This window comes from Geotrypetes seraphini, chromosome 10 (genome assembly GCF_902459505.1).
Source record: "Geotrypetes seraphini chromosome 10, aGeoSer1.1, whole genome shotgun sequence".
Classification (NCBI taxonomy): Eukaryota; Metazoa; Chordata; class Amphibia; order Gymnophiona; family Dermophiidae; genus Geotrypetes; species Geotrypetes seraphini.
In genome coordinates, this window is record NC_047093.1 from 9042357 (window position 1) to 9068964 (window position 26608).

A 26608-nucleotide genomic window follows, 5' to 3' on the forward strand; every position below is an offset into this window, starting at 1 on the left:
TCTATGTAAGGGATCTCAATAGAAGACTATGACTGGCTAATGAATTATGATTGCTGAGTCAATTTGTATATTTTTCCTGAATTTGTCATCTCCTTTGAGCTGTGTAGGCCTTATGTGGAATCTAAGAACCAAATTGTATTGTATATGACTGGGGAGGGGAGGGGGGTAGATAAGAGATGAAAATGATAAACAGGGGTTAGGGGAGATGGCATACTCACTCCAAAAATGCTTCAGGCACCTGCTTGATAAATTTGTTATTAGATACCTTTTCTTGTCAGTGATGTGGAGGAGGAGTTTCTTGGACCACCTTATTTTACGAAAACTCAAGGCTTGTACCTGTGTGGAGCCCTTGAAAGGACATTAGTGGCTCATCAATAAGTCTGAAGCGATGAGACTTAAGAACTCAGCAGACATAAGAACAAAGGGAAGCATAAAAAAGGCCCAGGAATGTACTGAGTAATGATAACAAGAAGCTTTATCAAAATGCAAAGGCTTGAATAGAAGGGATATAATTTGGTTTGCACTTTTAGTTTGGAAAATTTAAGGTGCTTAATAAATTTATATTAAAATCTTTACATGAATAAAGCCTCAAAATTAATGTGGGTAAAACTAATTTACAGGCTTTTAAAACATTTTTGAGTGCTTTCAAAGTTTACACGCATCACTATCTGAAACAAAAATAATTTGAAAATGAGCCAAAACCCCTAAAATGATCCAAAAATAAAGTGAAAAGCCTTCTTCTGCACATCACCATTGCATACGGGTGGTGGCTCTTGGCGTGCTGTGATTTGAGCTTTTTCTCTTACTTAACGTCAGTCTCATATACTGCTCTTGCTTCCTGATTGCGTACTAAGATATTGAGATTCAAAAATGTACAAATCTTTTCATGTTCTGAGAGTAAACAAAGCTCCCCTACAGACAAGAGGTTTAGAATAAAATACACCAGTTTCAGGCTATTCTTATCTTTTTGTTACTTTGGAATGTTTTTTTGCGGATTTACTGTAAAGGTTTGTTTGAAATCTCAGCCCTTCTCAATCCCCTTTTCCTTCGCGTTGGATATATTCTGGTTTTGAAGGTGGCTGGGGAATTTGGCAAGTTCTGCCATTCAATACAATGTGTTCCAGATAGATAGACATTGTCCAAAAGAGGTCGGCGCATTATCCTTTATGATGGAGCGTCTACTCCAGAACCTGGACATGTGTCCCTTCCTCTTTATAAAGCAGGAAATTCAATAAATGCACCAGGATGATCTGTGCTAAACTAGCCTTCTCAGAAGGGTGCTGTGCATGGAACTTAGGTATTTTCAAAGTTGTAAATTCCGCTCCTCTCCATACTATCCCAAATTCATATTGTAAACCGTGCCGAGCTCTATTGTTATAGAGAAGATGCAGTTTAGTTTCTGAATACCGGCTTAGAGCACCGTTTGCAGCTATCTTTGGACCAAAGCATTTATTTACACCTGCCAAAAGCAGGAGTAAATGCTCATACCCAAATGATGGCAATTAGATATGCAAATACAGCTGTTCTAAAACATCACACCTAATTTCTGGGAACGCCCCTAACCCATCCATGCCCCTTCCAGGGCCATGCTATGAAATTCAGGCATGCATGTTACAGAGGGTGTAGAGCAGTGGTCTCAAACTCGCGGCCCGGGGGCCACATGCGGCCCGCCAGGTACTATTTTGAGGCCCTCACTTTGTTTATCATAATTGCAAAAGTAAAATAAAACAGTTTCTTGATCATATGTCTCTTTAGCTGTAAATGACAATATTATTATTAAGACTTAGCCAAAAGGAAAGATTTATAAACTATAAAGAGTTTTACCTCATGCAAAATTGTCATTTCTTTAATAAGACATTAACTATTTTTTTCTGTGGCCCTCCAAGTACCTACAAATCCAAAATGTGGCCCTGCAAAGGGTTTGAGTTTGAGACCACTGGTGTAGAGCAACGTATCGCAAACTGTGGGCTTTGGCGACATTCCGGATGTGTAGCAAGATGCTGCGCTTACAGGATGGGCCTCTTGCGCTGAGAGGCACATCCTGTAAACAGTGACCCGGTGTCTCTCCCCTCCCCCCTTCTGGAGGGCCCAGACATCGGCATGATGATGTCTCACATGTGCATGACTTCTTGTTGACGTCCACGCATTTCCAGATGAACTCCAGCCACGGCCCCGAGTTTAGTGTGCCATGGCTTTAAAAAGTTTGCAAGACACTGGTGTAGAGCAAATTCAGGCATAAGTCCTAATTAGTGCCAATAATTGATTATTGCTTGTTTGGCCAATTAGTTTACATGTGGATCTGGCAGACAGTGCATGAGACATGTGTTTTGTGCATGGTAACAGTAGGGGGAGGGTGTATACTCCAGTACCAAATTAACAAGCAGATGGTGTTATTGTTCTTGTAGATTCCCTTCCAATTTGATCTCAGGATGGTTTATAACTTTTCTTTTTTGAGATATAAACTCCTTCCCCAAAGAGCTTACAATCTACGTGGGTACCCAAAGCCAGCAGGAGATGAAGTGACTTGCCCAAAGTTTTATCAATGGGAGAAATGGGGATTTGAACTCTGTCATGTCACGTAACCGCAAGCCACACATTGTGTTCCGTGCTGTTTGGACCTATTGGATTTTGCCCCTGTTGTTCCACGGATGAGCCTCTGCTCAACTGTGCCTTGTGTCAACTGTTTAGTGAAAGCAGAATATAGTGATCAGACGAAGCATTTTCGTGTGAAGAGTGGTCTTCATTCATACAGGATCTCCTCATGCTTTCCCACTGCAAGACTTCAACATGGGTTCAGTTCTTCATTAATCTTGATGCCTGAAATGTCGGAGAAGTGTAGGAATGATGTTCTTATTCGGCAAAATTGTTTAATATAAAAAGGTATTGGGAGACAAAGGGATGCGCCTAGGGTCGAATGCAACGCTAGGGGCAGAGGGAAATAAAAAGGCTCAACTTCCCCCCCCCCACCCAAACAGTATCATTAATGCAAGGGCCAGACATATTTTAAGCAAAGCAGATCTGTTGAATCATACACTTGAGGAGAAGGTGTAAAACTATTAAAATAAAAATATTATAGAAAGTTTATTTGGACCATACAGGAAAAAAAATAACAATTAGAATAAATTACTGGTGTTAATTATTCTTCTGTTCTGGGATATGGAGGACGATTCCCCTCTCTGTTTCTCAGGTTCAGTCCTAAAAAGACAAAAGGACAGTCAGCATCCCACAGTTACCTCATAAAAGAAGATTGCAATTATGAAAAAAAATTAGTAAAGACAATTTTGATAGATAGACAGACAGACAACTGGAGAGAGATTTGAAAGTAAAATACAGAAAGATAGGGGAGAAAGACAAAGGATAGTAAGGCTGAGGATGAAGAGATGGGAGGACACCAAGGATGGAGAATCGGAGAAGCCAGGCAAAGCAGGAAACGCAGAGAAAAGAAGCTAGAGAGAACAGGTGTTATCATCTGGACCAATGTTCTTCAACCTTTTCACACCTATGGACCGGTGGAAATAAAATAATTATTTTGTGGACCAGCAACGGTCCGCGGACCAGCAGTTGAAGAACACTGGGCTAAGTCGTGGGCCAGACCCCGCCCATATCCACCCAATCTCCACCCCCATAACAGTACTAATTGTAACACCATTTTTTCCATTCATTTTTCATATATACACACACACACAAAATAATCATGTTAACACATAATGGTTAACCATAAAATTAAAATACACAAAGCACACTGTATGCTTTTCAACATTTGTTCCTACCAGAAAACAGATAACCCTAAGATGCAAGACTCTGAATGCAGTACAACCCCAGAGGAAAAGAAACCAATACATTTCTTCCTGAACAGACAGCAGATGTAAATCAATCACTAAATAAAAAAATAAAATCATTCCCCCTACCGTTGTTGTTTCCCTCCCTCTATGCTGTGCCTTGCCTTCTGGCCTGCCCCCTGGTATTATCTTCGGGCCAGCTCCCTCTTCCTGAGTGCAGCAGTGCACAAAGCTGTGGGCAGTGGCTCCTCGCACGTCCCGCGCCTCATCTGGAAGCCTTCCCTCTGACGTTGCGATGTCAGAGAGAAGGCTTCCGGTTCAGGTGCAGGACATGCGTAGGAGCCTTTTCCCATGGCTTTGTGCACTGCAGCACTCAGGAAGAGAGAGCCGGCCTGAAGACAACGCCACATTGATCGCACTGTGGACTGGCGGCTGAAGAACACTGTCTTGGGTCTGATGCACATGCCCGCCCTGTGGACTGGCAGGAAATTTCTGCAGATCGGCACCGGTCCACGGACCGGCAGTTGAAGGACACTGATCTGGGCAACATCACCAGAGCCTGAGTCTGCAGAGGAATACGAGAGCAGCCGGTGTCAGCAAATTACCTCTTGTTCAAAATCTTCTTCTTTTTCATCAAAATATTCCTTTTGAAATCAAATGGAAAAAACATTAAGTTCTGAGTTAGAAAACAGGGCTTACATTAATCTTTAGAACACTTAATCTATGCTCCTTATGATATGACACTTATAAGTATATAAAAATGCTTTAGAGGCTTCAGTTTCTATTCCTGATAGTGGACTCAAAGGCGACAGCTAAAACCCATTGTTAGGGTCCTATAATAAATCTTAAAAGTCAAACAGCTGCTCATTTCATTCCCCTGCCTCATCTGAAAAGTACAGAGGACCATGGTATGTTATATCACCCTCCCTTGTTCTGTGGGCTGTACAGAGGGCTGCTTGTACACTGCTGAATCAATCTCCTCATAGCATGCACAGTAGAGAGGTAGGCGATTAGTCTTGCCTAGTAGGAGAGAGAAGGGCAGCAGTGGCTGAGAGTGGAATAAGCTGCTGGAGGGGCTCTGGGAAGAGATGACCTTATGCTCTTCAGGATTATTCATTTCCTTGGCAGATTGAGTAGGATAAATTTAGGAACGGAGGGATTTGAGTTATATTATGTCATACATTTCTTTTTTTAAAATTTAATCTCTATTGATTTTCAAACTTTGACAGTGCAAGACAATTAATTGAACATAAAATACTGCATAAAACACACTATTAACTACACAAGTAATACATAAAACAATCATTTTCTCCCACCCTCCTCCCAATTATCAATACAATAAGACATATGATGTGATTACAATATTATAATTAAGTAATTTAAATCCTCAAAATACATTTCCCTCCCCCCACCCACCCAACTTGGATGTGTAAGGAAATCTAGGAGAGATACATGACCCTTATTGCAAGGTAACAAATGTAGTAAATGGGCTCCACACTTTATTAAATGAATTACTAAACCCCATACATTCCGCATTCATTCTCTCATATTTATATGTGGTACACACATTTGCCCACCAAAATGTGTAATTTATTCTGTCGTGGCTCTTCCAGTCATGGATGAGCATTTGGATAGCTATTCCCGTCATGATCAAGAAAAGACAGCTTTTATATTTATCCAAAGTAGGCACAGGTGGAGTGCAAAATAGACCATCGTGAGTTGCACATTATGTCAAGGAAGATGGAGGATCTGGAGAATAGGTCCAAAAGATGCAATGTAAGACTTTTGGGTTTAGTTGAAGGGGCAGAAGGAAGTGATACAATTTCTTTTCTGGAGCAGCTCATCCCAAACATACTCCCTCTCACAAAGAAGTATCCCTTTGAAATTGAAAGGGCTCACAGGACATACATTTTTTTTTTTTTAATTAGATTTTATCTTTGAAGGTTTTTACACTTTTCTTGAAATATTGTTTGCTTTGTCCTCCATTTGGAATGGAATTGCTCCAAGGACAGAGTAAACACACACAAACCCATCAATCAAACCTACCGGAGGTGCAGCAACCCTTACTTTCTACCCACAGGGTTTGATGCAGTAAACTAAAATTTGCCAGGTAGTTTAGATTAATTATCACCTAAGAAAAAGTACACATACAAATGGGTAGAAGATTTTTAAAGCGAAAACTGTGCAGTTTTGGTTGTTTAAAACTGAATCCATCCCCCCCCTCCCCCTCTGGGAATGCTCATAAATTTCAAGGGTTAGAGTTTTACTACACATAAAAGATGAGCAAATGTTTTGGGGTAAATTAAAAAAAAAAAAAAAAATCAAAGCCAAAAAAGGCACTATTCTATAATTACATTTAAATTCAGGCGCAGTTCGTGGAACACTGCTTATGCCCAGGAACTGTGCCTAACCAACATATCACTAGGAATTGGAAAAATTACACAAGACTTAATTACACTTTCTGATGGAATTTGTTGTGTCACATATACAAAATGGAAAGAACAATTGCCATACAAAAAGGGAATTATAATAATTTTAAAAAGATTTGGGGGCCATTGATAACTTATTGTAATGATTAGATGCCATTTTACACTGAAAGGAATAGCATTTTAAGGTTTAATCAATAAATATGAAGTTAATGTTTATATAATATTTTTGACTACAATATTTGTGGGTAGGGTGGGTGATGGAGGGAATTAATTTATGTGTTTAAGATGATAATAGTAAGAAATTCAAGTGTTGTGTACAAGTTCAGATGTTGTAATATTGTGCACTCGATGTAAGATGAAAATGAATAAAGATTTTGAAAAAAAATAAATAAATTGTGCACCAGCTTTGTTAGAAAAGGTCCTCGATTCTCAATACCAATGCTATCTAAATGGTGTCGATTAAATCACCATCCCTAAGGACCCAATCTCAAACGTTGGGTTCCCGATCCTCAGAGACAACACATGGGGTCAAATCAATCATCTACCCAGTGATTAACATGTCACTTCGTCACAGGATCCTATCTTATGTATTAAATTCTTTTAAATATTTTCAATTCATGGGTACAATACCCTTAAATAGTTTTTTAAATGCAATAATTTTAAAGTAGTAATTGGACTTAGCTCTTTGTGGTCAGTTTTAGGATAAGCACTATGTCATCATGTTTCACTGTAACGTTTATTCAAGACAGCAAATCCCCTTTATTTAACCGCCTTAACTATCGACCACTCTTTTTTGAGAGGATCGGGAACCCAACATTTGAGATTGGGTCCTTAGGGATGGTGATTTAATCGAAACCATTTAGGTAGCATTAACTTGAGGATTGGCCATTTGCACCAATGAAAATATGCCATCTAAAGATAGGCGTGGATTCCCTTATTTTATAATTATATGCATAACAAAGGATCCAGGTAAACACCAAAAAAGTCCAACAGGACAGAGAACCCACGGGTATAAAACAGAACAAAAGGAAGTGGGAACGGACAATGAGCACTCCATTGAAGAACACTGATGTGAAACCAATTTGTTTATTTCATAAAAGGACACGAGCAGAAGCTGTGGACCCGACACAGCACTGTGTTTTGGCGTCTGAGGAATGCCTGCATCAAGGGTCATTAAACATAAAAACATAACACAACATATTAAAACACACCATATAAAAATAATATACTTTGCAAGAAGGAACAAAAATCTATTTTTCAATTTGATACAGTAATCCCTCAGGGACTTAATTTAGAACTTGATTTTCATCCGTTTCTTTAAGGCTTCCCCCCTTTTTTTCTTTTCCTTTTCTTTTGTTTTCATCCCCCTTTTTCCCATTGTTCATACAATGTTTGTTCAGTATGTTCTATGGAAGTTTTGTTTTACTTTCCTGTTTGGTTTGCTTTTCCCTTTTTTTTCCCATCAACAAGCTTTATGTGCACTGTTCTACTTGTTCTTCATGTGGACCTAGTAGACCCGCCTTCCTGTCAATCAGTTCTTAAACATTATATGTTATCAGTTCTCAACTAAGTTTAATTTATAACATATATAACTGTTTTGGTAATCTTTAGCATTTTTTCTTTTATTTCAGAAGTGTTTCTTTTTTGGGGTTTTTACTTATTTTTCTGTTTTATGGCTGTGGTTCCTCTGGGTATTTAAATGCTTTCAGCAATGGCGGCTTCCTTTTTGAAAATGCTTCCATAGCTTTTCAATGATTTTGGCATGTTAGTTGGACCGAGGTAAGTGGACACCTTTCATGGTTTATTTGATTTTTACTCCGTTTCTTTGCTTTTTCAATATGGCTTGAGGTGCATTTATTTCTTTATACACTTGTTCAGCATTTCTTGCCCTTGTTTCTGACACTGCTATTTGCAGTTTTTTCTGCCACGCAGTTGTATCAGTATCCTTATATGCTTTTAACTGGGCAGTACGGCAGGCTCTTTCATATAGTTCTACATATTTTCCTTTTGGGTTGGTGTTCTGTTTTTTTTCAAGTTTTTGCTGTATCATTAATTAACCTTGTTTGTGTCACTTTTAGCATTTTGGGTTTTCCCTTACAACTATGCTGATGGGACAGTTTCCTTCTTTGCTGTCCTCTGATTTTCTTCTGTGTTCTTTTGGCGTGGTTTTTCTTCTCCCCCCCCCCCTTTCTTTTTTCTTTCTCTCTTTTTTCCTTCTTTTCTCTTGGCCCCCTTTTTTTCTTTTCTACTTTTTCTCCTTTTTTTCTCCTCACTTGTGGCTTTTCATCTCTCTCTTTATACTCACCTTCCTCTTTCTTCAGTTCAGGATTTACAATGCATGAAATGCTACACTCGAGATTCTCTGTATTAACATTCTATAAAGTTGCTATTTTGTTACAAAGTTATGGAGTGATACATTTGAGATTTTCTGTATTAACATCTTGTATGGTTGCTAGCTTGTTACAAAACCTGTTCTTTGAAGTTTGTTCACGCAGCTACATGTTTTGCTCTCTTTTATTGTCTTATGTAAATATTATGTTATGCTGTCATTTTTAGAGTTTTTCTCCTGATGAAATATGGTATTTTGATGGTCCTATTTCCATATTTTTACTACACAGCTTTGTTTTATCCCAGACCTGTCATCTGTGAACATATACGTCACAGGTATGGATCCATTTTTAGGTATTTGCATAAACATTATCATATGTTTTGTTTGTCACATATATCTTTGATATATGTATTATATTTATATGTATTTATTCATTTACTTGTATGGCTTAGGAAAAATTTTTAATTTTTATATGATGTGTTTTAATATGTTGTGTTATATTTTTATGTTTAGTGACCCCTGATGCAGGCGTTCCTCAGACTGCTGAAACACAGTGCTGTGTAGGGTCCACAGCTTCTGCTCGTGTCCTTTTATGAAATAAACAAGTTGGTTTCACATCAGGATCCACCCATTTCCACACCCCCTTTCTTGACTCGCACTTAAATTGTAACTGATTCCAACTGGCATTTTAACAAGCAAATATTAGTTCTAATTACTGCCACCATTCAATTAAATTGTGCATGCAAACTGGGTACACACCTAAATTAGCAGACACAATTCTTTGTGCTTTTTATAGAATTAGGGGGTTTATGGGCAGAAATGGCTTCCAGTGCTGTACCTACCTTCTGCTTCTGTTCCAGCTCTTTCTTTCTGGCCAGTTCTTGCTCACGCTTCTTCTTCTCTGTCTCCAGGATATCAAAGAAATCGTTCTCTGCCATGACTATCAACTTGTGATCACTCGAAGACTTCTCCCTCGATTCTCTGCCATGCTCAGACTTTTCGCGTTCTTTCAGTCGCATCTCCCGGTGGCGGGCTTCCAAGATCTTTTCTCTCTTCGTCTCCCGTTCAAACATCTAAGAGGACACCAAACGTAGGTGTAAGGTTGCGCCCCTTCAACGCACCTGGGTTCAGTCCCCTCAGAGAGGTTCAGCAGGAAGTGAAATTAATTGCATAAAATGTATTAGAACCATTCTAGTATCAGGGTCAGTAACTCCAGGGTTACACAAACTTCGATTAAAAGTTGCAGGTAATTTTGGAAGTGATTAAAGAGCAGAGTTTGGTTAAGAACACAAAGAGTACATACAAAGCTTAAACAGAAGCTCATTGGGCTGACCCTGCAAGCAGTGGCATAGTAAGCCCAGTGTCATTGCGGCAGCGTAGGTGCCTCCCCCCCGCATCTTCCACCTACTGCTTGCGCCGGCCTCGGCTCCCCTTTGACGTAATTTCTTGGTCAAGGGACCAGGATGTGACATCAGAAGGGAGCCAAGGCTGGCGTGAGCAGCAGGTGAATGTTTCAAGAGCTATGAGGGGGGTGGGGCATTCAAGTGGTGAGGGGCAGCGAGTGCTCAAGTAGCAGAGGGGCGCACAGCTTGGCGATGCCAGGCACCCCCGCCCCAGCGTTAACCTCCCTAGCTACACCACTACTGTCTGCAAGTGGAACCAGAACTATGGCTGCCACTTTAGGATTTGCTGCAGTGGCTCTTAAAGATGCTTTGCCAGTTAACTGGAAAAAGGGGCTCCTCTGGGCCTGAGAAAGTGCCAGCAAAACTTCCCTCCCTGGCACCTGTCTTTTATGCAGGATGGAACCAATGCCTGTCCACATTCCCTTTCCCTCCTAGGAGTGTAAAATCTCTTTAACCTTCTGTCTCCCAGGGCAACCAAAACCAGACCTAATTTCCTTTCATGTGCTCTGGCATTTCAAAGGTGCCCCAAGTCTAGTTTCCGACACTTAGTGCTGAAAAGCAGAAACGGCCTCTATTCCCTGCAGGTAGAAAAGGGGAAGACTTACAGACGTGGCTAGATTCTTTTCATTTCTCTGCATTGTGTAAAGGCCGGAGGAGAATTCCAGTAATGTTGCTGTACCGTTCTTGGCACCACAGCCCATAAATCGTCCATTGTCCTGAACCCGGATGCTGTGCAGGGAGTCATCACATACCTGGAGGGAGATAAATGCCCAGATCTCTCGTAACTAGGTTACTTTGGAAAGCATCAGCGCACAACCTAAGAGCTGGCGGAGACACGAAGTCATGTGCTCTAATGACAGCCACTGCTACTATTTACTTCTATAATGCTACCAGACACCCTGGACAATCATGGTAAATAAATATATGCAGTTCATTTTGGAAAATGCAAAGGGATGAAGAGGGACTACAGAGCCCTCCTGTGAAATTGGTTGATTTTACTTCTTGCCTACTAAATGATATCACATGTCTCGGAAATGTGCTGTTTAATTTAAATATGTATAACTAGGTGCTTATGGGAATAGCTGGCATTACACAATGGGCACTGATAAACACTTGACTGCCAAACAGCAGAAATGGCTGTGGCTTGACTTCTGCCTTTCTGAATGAGGATGCGAAGGCCATGCAGCTCTGATGCTGGCGTCTGCGGATGCAGTAAAGAACATCTGGGGGCAGCTGCATGGCGGTATAGAAAAATAAAGTTATTATTATTATTATTATTCTCTCTGCCAAAGACTGTAGGAACCAATCTCTACTATAAAGAAAAGTGGGAAACACAGGTTGTACATTATGGGCCTCCGTAGATGGCTCCCTGCTGAGAGGAAGAAAAAAGCCGTCTTTTCTCGATCATGACGGGAATCGCCATCCAAATGGTCACACATAACTGGAAGAGCCATGACAGAATAAATTACACATTTTGGTGGGCAAATGTATGTACCACATATAAATATGAGAGAATGAATGCGGAACGTTTGGGGTCTAGTAATTCATTTAAAAAAGTGTGGAGCCCATTGTCTATATTTGTTACCTCGCAATAAGGGTCATGTATCTCTCCTAGATTTCCTTACACATCCAGGGTGGGTGGGGGGAGGGAAATGTATTTTGAGGATTTAAATTACTTAATTATAATATTGCAATCACATCATATGTCATATTGTATTAATAATTTGGAGGAGAGTGGGAGAAAATGATTGTGGGGGGTATTGTTGGGAGACAGCAGACTCGAGAGAGACTTGGGTGTGCTGGTGGATGCATCACTGAAGCCATCTGCACAGTGCGCAGCAGCCTCGAAAAAAGCCAACAGGATGCTGGGCATCATAAAGAAGGGCATAACAACCAGAACACGGGAAGTCATCATGCCATTGTATCGAGCGATGGTACGTCCGCATCTGGAATACTGCGTCCAGTATTGGTCACCGCACCTCAAGAAGGACATGGCGGTACTTGAGAGAGTCCAAAGGAGAGCAACAAAAATGGTAAAAGGGCTGGAACACTGCTCGTACGCCGAGAGGCTGGATAGGCTGGGGCTCTTCTCTCTGGAGAAAAGGAGACTCAGGGGAGATATGATAGAGACCTTCAAGATCATGAGGGGCATAGAGAGGGTGGATAGGGACAGATTCTTCAGACTGAAGGGGACAGCAAATACGAGGGGGCATTCTGAGAAACTGAAGGGAGACAGGTTCAAAACAAATGCAAGGAAGTTCTTTTTCACCCAAAGGGTAGTGGACACTTGGAATGCGCTACCGGAGGAAGTGATCAGGCAGAGTACGGTACAGGGATTCAAGCAGGGATTGGATGGATTCCTGAGGGATAGAGGGATCGTGGGGTACTGAGTAAACCAACCTGGTCGTGCATGTGCAAGACCGGAGGGCTAGGACTTCGATAGGAGGGCAGAACTTAAATGGGAAACCAAGGTGGCAGGGGAGCCCTTCTGATGATTCAGACAGGCCTTGACCTGTTTTTGGCCACCGCGGGAGCGGACTGCTGGGCAGGATGGACCTGTGGTCTGACCCAGCAGAGGCACTGCTTATGTTCTTATGTATTACTTGTGTAGTTAATAGTGCGTTTTATGCAGTATTTTATGTTCAATTAATTGTCTTGCACTGTCAAAGTTTGAAAATCAATAAAGATTTAAAAAGAAAAAAAAGCACACCTGGACTCAGTTTCCTGAAAGTGTGCTAGAAACACAATTTAAAGCGCAAAAGACAGGAACAATCCTAAACATGCCGGAGGCGAGTAGATGAATTGTTACCTTCAGGTTGAGGGCAGGGTCGTTCTGCTTGAAAACAAAATCCCAGATGTCTAAAGTGCCGTCCATTTTGCTGGTGAAGAACACAGTTGGTCTGGTGGGACTCCAGCATCCATCTGTCACATACGCCATTTGATACCTGCGACAAAGATCACAGCGTTCCTCAGGGAATTGAGAAATCTTAGAAGAGGCTCCACAGAGACAGCAATAGTACTGCAGACAGTCCGTACCAGATTCAAGACATCGCTTCTCTGTGGTTTTTTTTTAAAGGCTCTTAAACTTCTTTGCAGTTAGCACCTGAACTGAAACTGGCTAACTTGTGGGTGTTCCGGGGTGATGTAAACACTTAGATGGTTAAGCGCCAAGAGCCCCTTCAACCGGGCCACATAAATAGCAGATTATGCAGTCAAAGGCAGAAAATTGCATTTAACAACATAAATTTTAGTGGCTATCCTAAAACTGGATATTTAGTGCTGGTGTTTGGACATGGCCCAGCAATAAATAGCCAGGAATACAGCTGGCGGCGGCTGGAGTATTTCTAAGGAACAGAAGAAAACCCTTCTACAAAACATAACCAGTTAATTATGTATCTGGGTGTTGTCTTGGTGGGGACGCTGACACCCATCCTTCTCTCTGCCCTGCCCCCGCTCCTTCCCGCCCCCTCCTGCTGCATGTATGCACCCCCTTCCCACGTACCTCTTTAATTTTTCCGGCACGAGCAGTATCACGAACTTGCTGCCCGTGTCGGCACTCTCCGACATCATTTCCGAGTTCCGTCCCTAAAAAGCGACGTCAGAAACAGAGAGCGACACAACGTGGGCAGCAAGTTTGTGATGCTGCTGATGCCGGGAAAATTAAAGTGGTACAAGGGGGGGGGGGTGCGAAGAAGGGGGGGCACCACTCACCCTCGCTACACCACCGTTTCTACAGTAGGGAAAGGGGAGACTCGATTATAAAGCTCTTCTGTGGTTACAGTCAAAGCGATTTACATATATATGGCATCAGGGTGCCCCGATTCCATGATTTGCAACCGAGTGGACTCCCCGGTGGGTGTGGACAATATGAGAAGGGATCTACAAAAATGAGAATTGTTTAATGTTTGGCAGCTAGGATTTAATGTGAAAAAGTGTAAACTGATGCACTTGGGGTGCAGAAACCCAAGAGAACAGAATGTACTAGGGGGTAAGAGACTGACATACAAGGGTCAAGAGAGAGACCTAGGGATGATGGTGTCTGAAGATCTCAAGGCGGTGAAATGTGAGAAAGCGATGGCTGTTGCCCAGAGTGCTGGGCTATATAGAGAGAGGCATAACCAGAAGAGGTGTTGATGCCCTTGTAGAAGTCATTTTGGTGAGGCCTCACTTGGAGTAGCTGTGTCAAGTTTTAGAGGCCGTATCTCTACAAGGATGTAAAAAGACTTGAGGGTGGTTCAGAGGACAGCAATGAAAATGGTACAGGGTTTGTGCCATAAGATGTACGATTAGAGACTGGAGGTCTTAAAATATGTATATGCTGGAAAAAAGAAGAGAGAGAGGTAATATGATGCAGACCTTTAAGTACTTGAAAAGTATTAATAGTCAAACAAACCTCTTTCAGAGACATAGGGGTGGCAGGACTAGAGGACATGAGCAGGAGTAATGTCAGGAAATACTTTTGCACAGAGAGGGTGGTGGATGCTTGGAATGTCCTTCTGAGAGAAGCGGTGTTGTCCAAACTGTGAATGAATTCAAAAATGTTTGGGACACAGAGGATGTTTAAACAGAAAGAGGATGGGAATGCAACACGGCTGTTGAGGTGTTACCTTGGGCAAAAACAGTGGGAGCTGACGTTGATGCCAAACAGACTTGTATGGTCTGTGTCCCACACGTGGCGAGAGACACGCCAGGGTGTTGATCGTGTTGCCATAGACTGAGAGTGGGGGAACTGTGCAGCTTAGGAGGGAGGGGAAGGCATCTTGACACATATCTCACCCCCGTCATGTTTGCTTGCTTATATGGTTGGAATGGTGGCGATTTCACAAGCAGTATTTACACATGGATGACCCAAGCCTACATCGAATGGTGGGTGAGGCTCTGGTCATCTCGTTGGGCAGACTGGATGGACCACAAGGTCTTTTTCTGTCACCACTTGTGCTGCTGTGTTAAAATCCAATCCATAAAGCATGACCATTTATGCCAGGTCTATGGTCAGTGTAAATAGGCCTATTCTATAAGTTGCACGTTTAAGTTAAGAGACTCCCCATCCCCCTCTTATGTTCCGCCAACACATAAGCCCTTCCTTACAGTGACACACTCTTTTTATGCTAATGCACTTAACACTTGCAAGGTGTGCCTAGTTGTAGAATTGTCATGATTTTTAATACAAAATTCAGACTCTCTTATTAAAAAGAGACAGTGCTATCAAGGAACAAATAATTTTGGAAAACATTGAAAAGCGTTAAACCTCCTACTTGGTCCACATGATGGATGATTCTTTGCTGTCCTCTGACCAAATGCGGGCGGTCCAGTCTCCCACCGTCATAAAGTTCTTTAAGAAGAAAGGGTTCCTCTGAAGAGAGTAGATGGGGCCGTGATGCCCGCCAAAGGTACAGACAATCTTATCGGCTGCGGTCTTTGCTTTGCGGTTGCAGGAAATCACAATCCCTTGCTCTGTGCCTACCATGAACTTTGTTGGCTGTTAACCGAAAATGCTGTCGCCATTAGTATAGAAATGAACATGTCCTTCTCGGAAAAAATGATAAACATTTCTCAGCAGAACTGTGTATCTTAGATGCTCTTGAATCGCTGTTTCTCAAACACAGGACATAACCACTTAAACTGTAAGCTCTTCTGGGAACAGATTTATTGAACCTGTCTGCTCAAATTAAAATATAAGAAGATAATTTGGCTACTGAATGTTCCAAACACTACATTATGGATAACATTTTCACAGAGAACACGCACAAATATCCAGATAGAAAAAAGGAACACGCAATGGCATAGTAATGGGGGGTGCGGTCCGCCCTGGGTGCGGCACCCCTCCCCCTCTCTACCCCTCTGCTCTTCTCCTTGCCGTGTGTGCCCTTTGCCTTCCCCGGCGGGAGGTTGCTGCCCACGGCATCGGCGCTCTGTCATCACTTCTGGGACCCGCAGCTAGGAAGTGATGTCAGAGGGCAAGTCGACACTGACATATGCATGCTGCTCACACCGGAGAAGTTAAATAGGTATGGGGGAAGGTAGCAAATGTGTGGCAGGGGGGAAGGGAAGAGGGCATGAGAGGGGCCCTTACTCCATCACTAAAAACATGAGTGGATACACTCCCCCTTGCTTCTCATCCTCTAGAGCAGGGGTCTCAAAGTCCCTCCTTGAGGGCTGCAATCCAGTCGGGTTTTCAGGATTTCCCCAATGAATATGCATGAGATCTATGTGCATGCACTGCTTTCAATGCATATTCATTGGGGAAATCCTGAAAACCCGACTGGATTCTGGCCCTTGAGAACTGGAGTTGCCCATCTTTGACATACACACTCTAATCCAGGGGTCTCAAAGTCCCTCCTTGAGGGCTGCAATCCAGTTGGGTTTTCAGGATTTCCCCAATGAATATGCATGAGATCTATGTGCATGCACTGCTTTCAATGCATATTCATTGGGGAAATCCTGAAAACCCAACTGGATTGCGGCCCTCAAGGAAGGACTTTTGAGACCCCTGCTCTAGAGTACAGAACATGGCAGATTCTCCCGTCCCTCTGTTCTCACCTCATCCGATGCCAATGAGCCAAAGGGAGACCCTTACCATGGTCGGTTCAAACTCCAGCGCGATGCCTCCTAAAGCATTGTTCAGGTCTCCTTTTTTGGTTATGTCCAGAACTAGGATCTCAGTTGGCTCGCTCAGTTTACGAATGTCCCACCACATCACCTGCAGCAATAAAGGGGTTAGGAGATGTGTGAGTGTAGGGGAGGGGGTGAGCAGTTGATCACTGTAAGTAAAGTTTTCACACCCCTCATGAAGTTACTAAGCAGAATATTTGCAAAACAAACTGAGGAAAATATTTTTTTTCACTTGATGCATATTTGAGCTCTGCAACTTGGTAAAAGCAATTAGAGTATCTGGGTTTAAAAAAAAAAGGTTTGGATATATTTCTGGAGATGAAGTCCATAAACTGTAACCCAGGTCTGCCCAAGTCCGGTCCTCGAGGTCTATGTGAGACCTCACCTGGAGTACTGTGTTCAGTTTTGGAGGCCACATTATCAAAAGGATGTGAAGAGAATGGAGTCGATTCAGTGAATGGCCACTAGGATGGTCTCAGCACTAAAAAATCTCCCATATGAAGAACGTTTGAGCAGGCTGCGCTTATATTCTCTTAAAGAGCGCAGAGAAAGGGGGGGACATGATAGACACGTTCAAATACGTCACGGGCTGCATTGAGGTGGAGGAAGAAATCTTTTGGCTTACGGGTCCCACGGTGACAAGAAGTCATCCGTTAAAACTCAGGGGGGGAAGATTTCATGGGGACACCAGGAAGTATTTCTTCACCGAAAGGGTAATTGATCGATGGAATGGTCTTCCATGCCAGGTAGTCGAGGCCAGAACCACGCTCGACTTCAAGGGACGATGGGACAGACAGGTGGGGTCGCTCCAGAGGAATGCTTAAAAGATGGATTCCCGAAGGAGGGAGGGTTCTTGAGTGGGCAGACTTGTTGGGCCATCAGCCCTTTTCTGCCGTCATACTCTATGTTTCTATGAGAGAGATTGGCCTGAACTGCCTTCTTGGTATGCAAATCTCTCTCATGCATGTTCATTGTGGATATCCTGAAAACCTGGCTTGCCAGTAGATCTCAAGGACCGGACTTGGGCAGCCCTGCTGTAACCTGTTAATCTGTAACCCGTTCTGAGCTCTTTGGGGAAAACGGGATAAAAACATGAATAAAGAAAGAAACTGTTAAAGTCCTGACCCAGGAAAAGCCACTTTTTGTCCCGGGGATCAGTACCATGGAATCTTCTACTTTTTGGAACGGGCTGGATGGATGTTTGGTCTAATGTCTGCTAACATCAGCTGGATCAAGACGGTGGGCCTGGTTTATTTATTTCGCTTTCTGTCCCATCCTCCCCAAAGAGCTCAGAACGGGTTACAGGCTTGCAATTTGCCTTAGATACAGCGCTTTAAAAGACCAGCCGCCATCCTGACTCCACCTCTGCTGTTTTACCTGCCCATCTGTAGAGACTGAGAAACACTCGGTGCCCGTCTTTGACTGCAGCCAGATGACCTTGTAGACAGGGTCCCTGTGACTGTGCTCGATGCTGGACAGTTCAACAGGCTGCCCTCCTTTGCGTGTATCCCAGTAGGCTGTGAAGGATTATATGGATGTTCAGCTTCCAACACAAAATGACCTTAAATTGGAACTAAAGTGGATTAGATAGACATCTGCCTAAAGTCATGTAGCTATAAGTGAGGTCCTTTCGATGTGTTCACGAGGGAAAAAATGCTTGAGTACCAGAATGTAAACCACTTACACCAGTGGTTCCCAACCCTTAGGCCAGTCGGGTTTTCAGGATAGCCCTAATGAATATGCATGAGAGAGATTTGCATATAATGGAAGTGCCAGGCATGCAAATCTGCTCCATGCATATTCATTAGGATTATCCTGAAAACCCGACTGGCCTGGGGGTCCTCCAGGACAGGTTTGGAAACCACCGACTTAGACTATAAGTGGTATATAAATGTTTAAACAAATAAATAAAAAAATATATCTGTAACAGTGTCACTGTATATACATTAGCTAACTAGTCCTTACTGAGTTGCCCATTGTAGCACCCTCCGGCCAGAATATGGGAGTCTTTGGGGTTGTATTCCAGGCAGAGCAGTGGAGATGCAGGCTTAACAGCCAGCTCCGGTTTGTTAGGGCTTTCTGCAAAGTTAAAAACAAACAAACCAGGAACTGTCAGTCCCCTTCACATAAACAATACACCAAAACCTAAAGAACAATGTTTTGAAACATGTGCACTTATAAAAATACTCATTTTGAGTGCCTTGGAAGTTTGGGTTGGGTTATTTTTAAGCACACAATGAAAACATCTCAGGAACACACCTACAAACGGTCTTTTGACTTTATTTATTTTTTTAATTTCTTTATTCAGTTTTGCATATTACGACAAGTGTATCAGAAAAATTCATATAATCTTATAAATACACACTTGATTTTCTTTATGAACATTTTAAGTACAATATATCATACTTGTATTCATATTTTATAATGATTTAAATATTATGTAATACATTTAATAAATATGACAAATGTAAATAAAATAGAAAACCCCCCAATCCCTTCCTACCTATTTCAGAAAATCTAACCTAATACATCAAAATGTATTAATTAATTCATACATATTATGAGATAAATAAAATAATACCCACCTCCATCCCCACTTAACAAATATCTTATTATGGGAAAATGTTATTAATCATTACAAAAATCTGCTAATGGTCTCCAAATCTTCTGAAATTTACCAAAGTAACCTTTCTGTGTTGCTATTGTACGTTCCATTTTATATATATATAGCAAACCGAATTCCACCAAAAGTTATAACTTAATCTGTCATCATTTTTCCAATTGTATGTTATTTGTTGAATTGCTACTCCAGTCAATATGAATAAAAGTTTGTTATTATGTGAAATTTGACTCTTTGCTCTCATTGTTGTACCAAATAAAATAGTATCATAAGTCAAGGCTACTGGATTGTCCATCATCCTATTTATTTGAGGCCAAATTGATTTCCAAAATAATAATATAAATGGACAATAAAAGATGATCTAATGTCCCAGCCTCAAGATGACAGTGCCAACATCTATTAGACTTGGAGCTATCTAATTTTTGTAAACGAACAGGGGTCCAAAAAGCTCTATGCAAAAGAAAAAACCATGTTTGTCTCATAGATGCTGAAACTGTACATCTTATCCTCCAAGACCAAAGTCGTGGCCATTGAGATGCAGTAATTTGATGCTTATTCTCAATGCTCCAAATGTCTCTAAGACCATGTTTTGGCTTTTTATTTACAAATCCAGATATTAATTTATAGTTGCATATAAGGGAGAAAAAAACAACAACTTAGCTGTGATGTCACAGAGGTATGAAACAAATTTAAAGACCCAGAAAAGTGCAACAAGTAGAATTTTGGCCGTTTTCTGAAAGCTGACATGCTTTGCACAGGCGTAAGTTCTTGCACTAAGCATGAGTGATCCTTACCGATGTCCCAGATGTAGGAGTCATAACTCATGTTTTTGGGGGTTCGCTGGAACTCCAGGCTGGAATAAGCCACTGCCAGTTTCTTGCTTCTGTCTGGGTGCCACGATAAATGTGTTGCTGTCCGCTTGATTTCATGAGGGTCTCTTGTGAAGAAGAACATATCATTGTCATTTTGTCACCTTTTTAGTCAACTTAACGCTTTACCAGAATGAGGAATTCAAAGCGAGGGCTTGGGTCAACACTATTGATAGAAGAAAAGGAGAGAAGGATGAGATTATCTCTTGGAGCCCATTTCTGTCCTTAATAGGATTCAGACTAGTGCAGGGTTTTGCAATCCTTCCACCACACTTGCTCTCAGCAGTGCATCTGACTCAGTAAGAGACCAAGAGCTAGAGAGCAAATGCTCCGAATTCTGACTTTTGTCAAAAAGAACACCAGCCAGAAAATGTTGAATTTTTCTCCTTCTAAGTACTGTAACTGTTTCACTGTGTAAAGAGAGACATTTCCAGTAATCCCAGGAATCGTATTATGAGTTAAGTTTATTTCCAATACATGTGCTGAGGTCCATTACACCAAAGGATCTCATACACAGACTCCTAGAAGCTGTATTGGCTCTGGACTGGAGTCTTAATTGCTAGAAGCCTCTTCTTATTTAGATTTTAGAAAATTACTAAAGACTCAATTATTTAATAGGCTGACATCGTAATGGTATTATATTTTCTCCTATTTCAACCATGTTTGCATTTGTTTCTTACTTGCATGGTTTGCCTTATTGAAATGTTTCTGTATCTTTTATTCTGATCAATTTTATTGAAATGTATGTACTGCCTTTTATTGAATTTTTATTGAAAATGTATGTATGTATTGTTTTTCTCATGCTGTGAGCCGCTTAGAACCTCCCTGGTATGGCGGCATATAAATAAATGATTATTATTACTTGGCTGTAATACTTTTAAAGAATGAACTCTGAAGCACTTATAGTAAAGAAACTTTTGAAGCCACAAAGACCTGTTCCTCAGATGTGATCATAACACTACCTTGTGACTGGGAATTCCTGTGTCACAACATTATCTAAAGAGAATAATTTGTTTCTCTATCAATACAGTCTCATCTAAAGAAAAGGTGAGCAAAACTGCTGTACTGCCAGCTCTCTTCTGTCTGTCCTTTCAGCCCACAGATCAGGCACAGTCAAGGGCTAGTGACAGCTTGAGATCTGGGAGTCATTTACCCTAAAATCGTGCACCCACATTTCTAATTACACACATAACTTAAATAAGGTCAGTTGTGCACATAATTAGCTGCTAATTGGCCTTAACAACTGCTGTTCACTGGCACCACTTTAGAATTATACCCATAATTACCCTTAGTTGAGAGTAAGTGCCCTTAGGCAGCTACTAGGCTGGCATTAAGTGATCACACCTAAAGTTAAAGGCTAATACTCTATAACCCAAGTGCCCAATTGCCCCACCCATGTTCCCCTTGGAGTCCTGGAAATGTTTTTATGGGATGAATTTGAAAAAAGGTTTTAGTAACGATACCGTTAGTTAATGTTTTATTGTATTTGTTCTGTCGAAACATGTTTTAGTATTTTTAATATGTATGCGTGTAATTTTGTAAACTGCCATCGTTTTTATGCGGTGTATAAATTTTTAAATAAATTTATTTGAGTGCGCAGCACATCGATACTGACTAAGGACAGTTACATGGGCAACTCTGAACTGGTGCCCCTTAGCACACATCCCACCCTCTTTAATGTAGTGCAAGTTAGATCCCAGGTCTGATCCAGGAAATAAAGGAAGACCTCATAGAACTGTCTCAGCAAACAGAGAATACCATATTCATTAGAGGAGGACCTACTTTCTGTGTATCTCTGCACTCAGCATGACATACATTTCACTTGCACTGATTTTGTGTCCTCAGCACAGATGAAAAATCGGGTTTCATCCATCTTAATGTGCCTGAGCATCCCCTATAGCAGTGTCCCGCAAACTTTCTCGAGCCATGGCACACTAAAACTAGTGGCCGCGGCTTGAGGCGATGTCCGCACAAGTGCGAAGGCCCTTCAGAAGGGCCCTGAGATGCCAGTGTGGGAGGGGGAGGGTGCCAGCAGGGAAGAGGGCCAACTGATTGCTTACAGGATGTGCTTCTCGCCGCGAGGCACATCCTGTAGGCAGTCAGACAGCGCCTTTCCTCCTCCCCAGTGTGCCTCGTCACATCTGAAATCTCAGGAGCCACACAGTTTGCAGGTCAACGATATCAAGTTAATTGAACAAGCTATGGTTATGGTGCAGGATTTTAGCAGCAAGAGGTGTCCAGTATCACCTAAAGATGTTGATGGTCTTTGCTGAAGGAGCTTCCTCTGTTCCCTCCACTGCAGTGTCCTCTTCAAAATATTCTTCATAAATATTGATTGCATTATTCTGTTTGATACAATGCTCCATCACCTGGTGCACAAACAAAAGAAGACCATGACGGAGGACAAACTAGGCCCAATTCTACTGGATCAAAATGAGAGAGAGAGAGAGAGTGTGTTGCCTGCCTACCTTTCACCTGAAGACAGAAGAGGGGGCCTTTAAAGTTCTGCCGTCAAATGTTCTCAGGCCTCTCGACATTACTTTTCACCAACTACAGTTCTTACAGTCATCTATTACCGATCCATCTTCCAACAACACTTGCTGAGGGACTGCTAACTTTCAGCGAGTATCAGAATTGCATGCTTTGTAGCTCGTTAGATAAACTAAACTAAAGCTTAACTTTATATACCGGGTCATCATTCTGAGAAAGCTCAACTCGGTGTACGGCAATTAGATGATGAAAAAATTTTTAGAACGATTAAGTAAAAATTAGAAAAGGTAATAGTGAAGTTTCAAAGAGATTACTTTCCAAAATGTTTGGTGAATAGAAGTTTTTAGAGATTTACGGAAAGATTGGAATGAACTGAGACTCCTCAGAATTAAGGGGAGTTCGTTCCAAAATTGAGAAAATTTGAAAGCCAGAGATTGACTGAAAATCTTAACTCCTTTAATTTATTTTCTAGAAAGAAGGGAGAGTTTGAATTGTTGGTTGCCTCTTGCAAAGGAAAATCTGTAAACATTCCATAATAAGGGAATGAGGGGAATAAAAATGCCACGTAAAATTTTGAAAGAGATGCAAGCACATTTGAATTGGATTCTAAGATAAACCGGGAGCCAAAGGAGTCACATGGTCAAATTTGCTTTTTCCAAAGATCAGCTTCGTAGCCATATTCTGGATTAATTGTAATCTTTGGAGACAGATCTTTCTGATGCCAGAAGGACTTCTACGGTGTGGGTCTAGTAAGTGGCAAGATGGATCGGGATAGGCTGGAGTTAGTTTGAACGGCGACTTCAGCAATAGGACAGTGTGGCCGATGCTGTGCGGACTTCTACGGCCTGTGTCCCGTGTGTGGCAATATGGATCAGGAGCAAGAATGCACATTTTTACCACATTCATATGGTCCGAGTATGGGTCTTGCCTACCTTGGGGGAGAGGGGAAAACATCTTAATCTTATCGTGGAACTTAGCAAGTAAAATGAATAATTACTGGCCTGTTGGTTTAACATTGCTTCAGAAATGAATGTGACTGTCGGGCAGACTGTATGGACCTGTGCGGTCCTTATCGGCCGTCATTTACTATGTTAACATGAGGGAGAGGGGCTTTGCTCCACCCATGGGTGGGGGGGCACATGGCTGAAAGTTGGCTTATGGCATCAGATACCCTGGCCAAGTTGAGTTGTCAGTGGTATCACAACATCCCTCTTTGTCAATCAGTGAAGAGAATGGCGTAACACTAGGAATGGAGTGATCACGGGAAACATTTCCATTCAGGATAGATAAGCAGCCAGTTACTCTTTTCTAAGTCACAGTTGTTGTTGTTAGGTGCCACTGACTCATGCTCGAGTCCTAGCGACTTGATGAATTGCAGCTCTAAAAAGAAATCTGTTCTGTGCTAGTCTGGAAAGGTCCTCCAGCGTCATCCCCATGGTTGCTTTTAATGTGTCTAGCCATCTGATTGCAGGTTGCCCTCTTCACCTGGTTCCTTCAATCTTCCCAAACATGATGTCCTTCTCCAATGATCTCTCTCTTCTGACGGAGTGACCAAAAAGCACAGTTATTTACCGTAACAGCAGGCAGATATTCCCACATCTATCCACGGAGCCCAGTAAGGGTGACATTATCCTCCCCCTCCCCTCCTGACCTCTCCCCCTAAACCCTTACCACTTCATAGAAACATAGAAATAGACGGCATAGAAATCCTTCTGGAAAAGGATTCTAGACAGTAGTGAGATGTGAATGTATGAATTGAGGACCAAGTGGCTGCCGTACAAATTTCATCAATGGGAGTGAATCGTAAGAAAGCTACTGAGGCTGCCATTGCTCATAAGGAGGTTTCATTAACTTTGCAAGAACTACATTAAGATCCCAGACAACTGGAGGCGGTTTCTTAAAACGTCCTTTCATAAACCTAGAAACTGGAGGATGAGAGGCCAGAGGTTTATCGTTTACAGGAAGGCACTAATAGCACGGAAGTGTACTCTGACTGGAGTAGTTTTGAGACCAGACATAGAAAGATGGAGAAGGTAATCCAAAACTGAAGAAAGTGGAGCAGATGAAGGATCCTGATGATGAAGATAACACCATGATGTAAATCGTGTCCACTTCTCTTGATATCATTTACGCGTAGAAAGTTTTCTGGATGCAACAATAATAGCTCGAACTGAATCAGACAGATGAAGATCAGAGGAAGTTACACCAAAAGGTACCACATGTGAGAATATGCTGCCTGCTTGTCTTAGGATAAGAAGACAATCTTAACGTCATCATTTGGGCTTCCAGTGACATAGCCGGTGTGATCTCTTCCAGAATCAATTTGTTAGTTCTTCTGGCGGTCCACGGCATGCCTAAAATCCTCCAGCACCAAAGCTGAAACGAGTCAATCTTTTTTTATCTTGTTTCCGTAGTGTCCAGCTTTCGCATCCGTCATTGATCACTGAGAAAATGAGTGAATGGACACGTCTAATCTTCGTTTGGAGTGTTACCTCCTTGCCTTTGAAATGTAATGAGTAATGAACATGGGCTTGAAAGTCAGATCAGGTCAGAGGTATGTGTGACAGAGACAGGAAATGGTGATACACTGCTCTTACACTGCCCAGTTGTACGATGGTATTCACATAGTTTTCTTCCTTCTCCACTTTTTTTCGGAAGCGGATTGTCTGTTCTACTTCTTGAGGGTTGATATCCTTAGGCCACCCACCTTCCATGTGGTTGACACCCCGGGATTCCATCTCAAACCTTTCTGTGTTGACCTAGAATAGAAAGAGAAAATGAATGAAAAATAAAGACAAATGTGTTCTGTGCTAGGAGATTAGAGCTGGTTTAATTAAGTGTACAAAGTGCTTCAACAAATCCACAGAACAGATTTTGAGCGCAGGGCAGCCAGATGTCTTGGACAACCACATCACTAATTTCAGTGGCTATATGAGTTATTGCAAAACACAGTAATAAGATATGGAGGAGGACTGGGAGGTTGGATTAATTATTGGGTTTCTAAGAGTAAAAGAAAACCCAACAAGGTAATAAGTACAATATAGTGTCTTATATACCACAATTCTCTGCAAGGAATCTAACAGCTCTTCCCAAGTGACAAAGGTAGGAATACAGAGGATAGCGGTGTATAAGGGTTGGAAAGGGCAGGTGAAAGACTTTGGAGGAATGAGGGAGTCGATGCTGGTTTTCATATAGGAATTTCCATCCTCATCTACCCAACATAATAAAAAAAGCAGAGGAAGTGTGAGAGGGAGAGTGTGGCGCAGTGGTTAAAGCTACAGCCTCAGCACCCTGGGGTTGTGGGTTCAAACCCATGCTGCTCCTTGTGACCCTGGGCAAGTCACTTAATCCCCCCATTGCCCCAGGTACATTATTAGATAGATTGTGAGCCCACCGGGACAGACAGAGAAAAATGCTTGAGTACCTGAATAAATTAATGTAAAACCGTTCTGAGCTCCCCTGGGAGAACGGTATAGAAAATTGAATAAATAAATAGTGTGAAAAGTTCCAACCTCTGATCACCAGAGCTGGTATTGTGATGTCATAATGCCCCATTCCACCAATAAGAGCCAACCTCATCAGTGATGTCACAATGGCTGGATTGTCCTTTACTTGGCTCACTCGATTATGATTTCTAGAGTGGCGCAGTGGTTAAAGCTACAGCCTCAGCACCCTGGGGTTGTGGGTTCAAACCCCACGCCGCTCCTTGTGACCCTGGGCAAGTCACTTAATCCCCCCATTGCCCCAGGTACAGGACAGACAGGGAAAATGCTTGAGTACCTGAAACCGTTCTGAGCTCTCCTGGGAGAACGGTATAGAAAACTGAATAAATAAATAAAGTGTCTTTGCTGGGCATACCGGATGGGCCAAATGGTCTTTAAGTGCTGCTGTTCACTGAGGGCCCTTATACATTTATTTATTCATTCATTCAAGTTTTCTATACGGTTCTCCCAAGGGAGATCAGAATGATTTTACATTCATTTAATCAGGTACTCAAGCATTTTTCCCTGTCTGTCCTGATGGGCTCACAATCTATCTAATGTACTTGGGGCAATCGGGAGATTAAGTGACTTGTTC

The 26608-nt window shown here is 42.0% G+C and overlaps 1 protein-coding gene across 4 annotated transcripts in view; it reads right to left on the bottom strand.

The window, feature by feature from the left end:
- Nucleotides 1–1967: 1967 nt before the first annotated feature.
- Nucleotides 1968–26608, bottom strand: part of DNAI2 (dynein axonemal intermediate chain 2) — a 35954-nt gene continuing 11313 nt past the window's right edge. For 3 of the 4 annotated variants that reach the window (XM_033961974.1, XM_033961971.1, XM_033961972.1), the window contains 12 exons: nucleotides 25129–25290; nucleotides 22289–22410; nucleotides 19967–20109; nucleotides 18518–18631; nucleotides 17930–18069; nucleotides 16518–16640; nucleotides 15196–15419; nucleotides 12750–12885; nucleotides 10546–10692; nucleotides 9380–9610; nucleotides 4385–4423; nucleotides 3042–3195 (listed from right to left, as the gene is read on the bottom strand). In XM_033961974.1, the coding sequence (XP_033817865.1) occupies nucleotides 3190–3195; nucleotides 4385–4423; nucleotides 9380–9610; nucleotides 10546–10692; nucleotides 12750–12885; nucleotides 15196–15419; nucleotides 16518–16640; nucleotides 17930–18069; nucleotides 18518–18631; nucleotides 19967–20109; nucleotides 22289–22410; nucleotides 25129–25269 (1566 nt within the window). In that variant the 5' untranslated portion in view covers nucleotides 25270–25290 and the 3' untranslated portion in view covers nucleotides 3042–3189. Of the gene's footprint in view, nucleotides 2818–3041; nucleotides 3196–4384; nucleotides 4424–9379; nucleotides 9611–10545; nucleotides 10693–12749; nucleotides 12886–15195; nucleotides 15420–16517; nucleotides 16641–17929; nucleotides 18070–18517; nucleotides 18632–19966; nucleotides 20110–22288; nucleotides 22411–25128; nucleotides 25291–26608 lie in introns of those variants that run through there. The other variant, XR_004540950.1, reaches the window with a different exon arrangement.